This window comes from Sitodiplosis mosellana, unplaced genomic scaffold (genome assembly GCF_009176505.1).
Source record: "Sitodiplosis mosellana isolate CC-2019 unplaced genomic scaffold, AAFC_SMos_1.0 Smas_scaffold_7129, whole genome shotgun sequence".
NCBI lineage: Eukaryota > Metazoa > Arthropoda > Insecta > Diptera > Cecidomyiidae > Sitodiplosis > Sitodiplosis mosellana.
The window spans coordinates 1-5,666 of NW_022602241.1; the positions used below are offsets into that span (position 1 = coordinate 1).

Sequence of the window (5,666 nt, forward strand, 5' to 3'; positions counted from 1 at the left end):
ACGAGTACGATCTTCTACTGTTTTTACAAATACCGAAAAAAAATCATCGAATTCTCTATGTGAATGACTTTGAACAACTTTTACTTATTTAAAAATATTTCCATCAATATATTAGAAATCCAATTTGTACTCACTGTTGAATTTTGGATTGTCTGGAAGTGTGTGGTTTACAGTTCGCAAGCGTTCGATATTGATTCGACTCGCCAGTTGTTTACTTTTGGCTCATTAAAGAAGACCGCTCCAATATGTAGAAATCACGAGTCTGCGACAATGTATGTGTTCGAAACCAAACGTTTCAAATGGAATTGGATTGACATATATTTAAATGTATTCATTTTTAGAACGCACCCATCGCCACCTTCTGTGACGGTGCGGCATTGAATTTAGAGTCAGTCGCATTAACTCAGTCAAACCATACACATTGTATATAGTGTAATAAATTATATTATTTATTTGATAGAAATCGCCGCTTTTTTCATTCCGCATTTTAGATCTCAGAATTTCGATCCGAATACAAAGTCCGAATACAAACATTTTTGGTAGCAAAGCGAAGTTATCGCATAGTTTTTTTTTCCTTTCGTAAATTAATATTCCACATAATTTTCGTGAACAATGAGCGATAGTGAAACAGAACAGTTAAGCGTCACCGAAATGTTAGCCGTGCAAGCCGACGCGTTAGCAAAAATGAAACGGAACATTACGAATTTCACCAATGAACCGGCATTCAGCAAAGGTCGTCTCGATCGTTTGAACACTCGCATAAAAACCTACAAAGCTGGTTACGACGATTTTATGTATCATCATCGACGATTGATAATGGCAGCCAACGCCAGTGACAAAAAGAAAGAATATTTCACAGCAAATCATATCGACGAATTTGAGAACGCATATTACGATGCTGTGGCAGCTGTACAGGAGCAAATCACAAAGGTGACCGCAACGACCGCACAATCGGTTAACGACAGTGCACAAAATGCTTCGTTTTCGTTAGACCATTCAACACATTCAAACGGTGAATCCGATGTACGTTTACCAACGTTGGAATTGCCTACATTCTCCGGTGACGAACTCAAAATCGAACAACAGTTCGCGGAAATTGAATGCGAATCATTTTTCATCGTCGAAATCATCTCAATCAGTCAACAGTGGGAATCCAATCGTTTGCAAAGTTTGCTCGGAGGCACATCCAGTGCGTTTGTGTGGAAAATTTATAGCAATGACGAGTAAGGACCGAGAATTCAGAGAAAAATCAACACGGAATTGCCGGGAATGCGGTGCTCGACACCACACACTCACACATCAACACAACAATTCATCGAATTCAACGAGTAATGCGACTCAATCATCATCATCCGAGGCTAATACAGCCGCACCCAAATTTTCGAATACAATTTCAGGTAACACAGTTATGCGTTCCAATCACAACCGAACATTAAACATGCATTCATTTCGTCAGGTATTGTTGGCCACGGCAATCGTTAAAGTGAGAGCTAAAACCGGTGAATTCATACCATTGCGTGCTCTACTGGACCAAGGTGGTGACGGTTGTTCAATCACTGACGCAGCAACACAGATGCTGAAACTGACCCCATTCAATCAGCGTGTCGAAGTTAAACCGATGGGTGGTGGTCCGCCGATTTATGCCAACAAGGTGATCGAATTGTGCATTCAATCCGTTTACAACGACAAATTCGTAGCCACGGCTCCAGCGGTTGTCATGAAAACATTGACCGATATGATGCCAACGAATTACGTGAAGGTCGACAAATGGCCACACATTGACGGTCTTCAATTGGCCGACCCCGAATTTTTGAAGACAGCCAAAATCGATGTAATTCTCGGAGGCGATTTGTATTGGGCCGTAATGTTGGAGGGTTTACGAAAGGGCCCGTATGGAACACCAATGGCTCAACAAACCGAACTCGGTTGGATTTTATCCGGTCCGGTGGCTATTCACACTCAATTGCCAAGCACAATTAATCAGCATCACTATTCCGTTTGCTTGAACGAAACGATTCAAAAGTTCTTCGAACTTGAATCAGTGCCTGACGTCCAAATGAAATCAAATGATGATCAATACTGCGAAGAATTCTTCAACGATACAATTGCACGCAACGACGACGGTCGTCTGCAAATGAGACTCCCATTCCGAACACCGCACGATCCGAATGCTGTATTGGGAAAATCCAAATTCTTGGCACTTCAACAGTTTTTGCGCTTGGAGCGACGCTTCAAATCCGATGCCAAGTATAAGGAAGAATACACAAAGGGAATGGAGGACTATATCGCGCAAAATCACATGCAACTTGCTACGAATACTGAAAACGATTGCATCCGCTACTCACTCGAGGGTGAACTCTACTGCCAGTCGTACTACATACCGCATCACTCCGTGACCAAAGAATCGAGTACGACCACTAAACTTCGAATCGTTTTCAACGCCTCACAAAAAACAACGAATGGTAAATCGCTTAATGACATTTTATACCCAGGTCCTGTAATGCTCGCCGATTTACTCAGCATTCTACTCAATTGGCGTTGCCATCGCATCGCATACTGTGCCGATATTCAACAAATGTATCGACAGATTCATATCCACCCCGACGACATCACTTACCAACGTTTGTTCTGGAGAAGTGACTTCAGCGAAGAAATCAAAGAATACTGTATGAATCGACTCACATTTGGCACAAATTTCGCTCCGTCATTCGCTATCATGGGAATTAAGCATTTAGCGAAGGAAGAAGAGACCAAATTTCCGAATGGAGCTGCAATCATTCGAGCTGATACCTACATGGACGACACAATGTCGGGTAATTCAACGATTGAGCTTGCTCTCAGAGATCAACGCGAAACAATTGATATTCTCAACTCCGCTGGTCTGAATTTACGAAAATGGGCAAGTAACGCAAAGGAGCTACTCGAAGCTGTACCCGAAACTCACCGTGAAGTAAATGTGTCACTTGATCGGGATGAATCCATCAAAGCATTGGGCACATTTTGGGATACAGCGGCCGACACATTCAGTTTTCGAGTAAACATCAACGAAACAGCAGACTTGTTCACAAAACGTGCGATTATGTCAACAATTTGCAAGCTCTTCGATCCATTGGGCTTGGTTTCGCCGGTAATTGCACGCGCAAAAATCATCATGAAGAGAGTTTGGAAATCGTCGGTTGATTGGAACGAGAGGGTCGATGATACAATCGCGACCGATTGGCGTAAGTACCTTCTTGAGTTACAATCATTGCATTCAATCAAACCAAACCGATGGATTTCGTTTCTGCCTAATCACATTTCTATACAATTGCATGGTTTTTGCGACGCATCGACACACGCATTTGGCGCGGGAATTTATCTACGAACCGTTGATATTGACAACAACATCACCACCCGCTTGGTCATCTCCAAATCACGAGTTGCACCGATGACACCAACCACTATTCCAAGGCTGGAACTCTGCGGAGCCGTGGTATTGGCCGATCTTATGAAATTTGTCATCAATGCAATGCGTCACATGCAAATTGCACCGGGCGATGTAAGGCTATGGACTGATTCACAAACCGCCTTACAGTGGATTCGCAGTGATCCGAATCGATGGCAAATATTCGTCGCTAATCGCGTTGTTGCGATCCAACATTCATCGAAAATCGAACAGTGGTATCACGTACGTACCCACGATAATCCCGCCGATTTGATTTCGCGTGGAGCATCACCTGACGACTTACTCACAGCTGATCTGTGGTGGTTTGGACCAGACTGGCTACGGAAGCCTGAGTCTGAGTGGCCGGAGTCGGAGCTTCGGATTGAGTTGGAACCGCTCGAAGAGAAAAAATCATATCACGTCAACGCACACATTCATTCAACGGCTGATTTTTTGAATCGGTTTTCTATGTTACGAAAATTGATTCGTACAACGTCATGGTTTCATCGATTGTTTGCCATTCTACTCAAACAAACCACAAATTATGAACGAACACTCACCGCCGCCGAACTGCATTCATCGACAATGTTTTGGGTTCGTGCTGTGCAAGCACAGGAGTTTGCACGTGAAATTGAAGCAATACGCAATTCGGATGATTCGCATTGTGTTACACGTCTCAAGGATTTACATCCATTCATCGATTCAGAGGGAATTCTACGTGTTGGAGGGAGATTAAAAAATTCCGAACTGAGTTTCAACGAGAAACACCCGATCATTTTACCCAGTAAACATCACTTTACGAAATTAATCGTCGAATCAGCGCACTATCGAACTATGCACGGTGGCACACAACTCACAATGGCCTACGTTCGCAAGACTTACTGGATTTTACATGCACGCAGAACTATTTCATCGAGCATTCATCGTTGTGTCGCGTGTCATCGTCAACGAGCAAAGTTCACGGAACAACTGATGGCCGACTTACCAGCAGCGCGTGTACGAATTTCCCGACCATTTTCACAAGTCGGTGTCGATTTCTGTGGACCGTTTCTCACACGCGCATCGAAAGGTCGTGGCATCAAGACCAACAAAAGCTACGTCGCTGTATTTGTGTGTTTGTGTGTGAAAGCGATCCACCTCGAATTGGTTAGCGACCTGTCATCGGAAGCTTTTTTGGCCGCCTATCGTCGCTTTATCTCACGTCGTGGTCTGCCGAAATGCATGCATTCTGATTGTGGCACTAATTTCGTTGGTGCCGATGGATTGATCAGGGAGAAACAGAGTGAATACGATGATTTCATCACCGAGATAACTATCACAGCGCTAGCTAATGAAGGCATTGAATGGAAATTCAACCCACCAGCGTCTCCACACTTCGGCGGCCTGTTCGAAGCTGGAGTAAAATCGACAAAATTTCACCTAAAACGTGTATTGGGTGAAGCCAGCTTAACGTTCGAGGAGTTTTATACCGTACTTACACAGATCGAGGCTTGTTTAAACTCTCGGCCGTTGATTCCACAGTCAAATGATCCGAACGATTTTTCGATCATCACGCCTGGACGTTTCTTGACTGGTGACAGCCTACTTGCATTGCCAGAAGTATCGATTGCTGACGAAAATGTGGCCATCGGAAATCGCTATCGTTACATGCGCAAATTGAGAGATGAATTTTGGGCTCAATGGAGCTCTGAATACTTGAACCGCTTGCAACAACGACCGAAGTGGTGCAGAGTAACACGTAACATCGCAGTCAACGATATGGTTCTGCTTCGCGACGAACGATTACCACCGACAAAGTGGGCCCTGGCCAGAGTTTTGGCCACACATCCCGGCTCAGACGGCTTAGTACGTGTGGTTACCATCAAAACCAGCACTGGTGAATTTAAACGTCCGGTGGCAAAACTCAGTTTGTTGCCAATTCATGAAGATAACTAAATTTAATTGCCTTGTGATCTCACCCATTATCATTTTTTGAATATTAATCATTATCATTTCTTTTTATTTCATTCGCAGTACGCATGTGTCTCTCAATCGGATCTTACCCATAGTTGCAGCTCAAGCCGAGCAGTGGCGGCTCATAACCACTTACCCTGGGGCGGAGTAAATGCCGTTTAGGATGCGATTTAGAGACGGATGCGACTCGCGTGTTTTTTCTAAGTTTATTTTTTTATGGTGATGAATAACGGGCCCCGGAATGTTCGAAACCAAACGTTTCAAATGGAATTGGATTGACATATATTTA

General features: G+C 43.7%; 1 protein-coding gene across 1 annotated transcript; it reads left to right on the forward strand.

The window, feature by feature from the left end:
• The first annotated feature begins 1,438 nt into the window (after nucleotides 1-1,438).
• On the forward strand, nucleotides 1,439-5,359 carry LOC129580156 (uncharacterized). The gene has a single exon (XM_055470360.1). The coding sequence runs from the start codon at nucleotides 1,439-1,441 to the stop codon at nucleotides 5,357-5,359; it is 3,921 nt and encodes a 1,306-aa protein (XP_055326335.1).
• The last annotated feature ends 307 nt before the right edge of the window (nucleotides 5,360-5,666 follow it).

Bases quoted from the DNA above. Each gene is read 5' to 3' on its own strand.
- LOC129580156 (XM_055470360.1), top strand. From the start codon at position 1,439: ATGCATTCATTTCGTCAGGTATTGTTGGCCACGGCAATCGTTAAAGTG.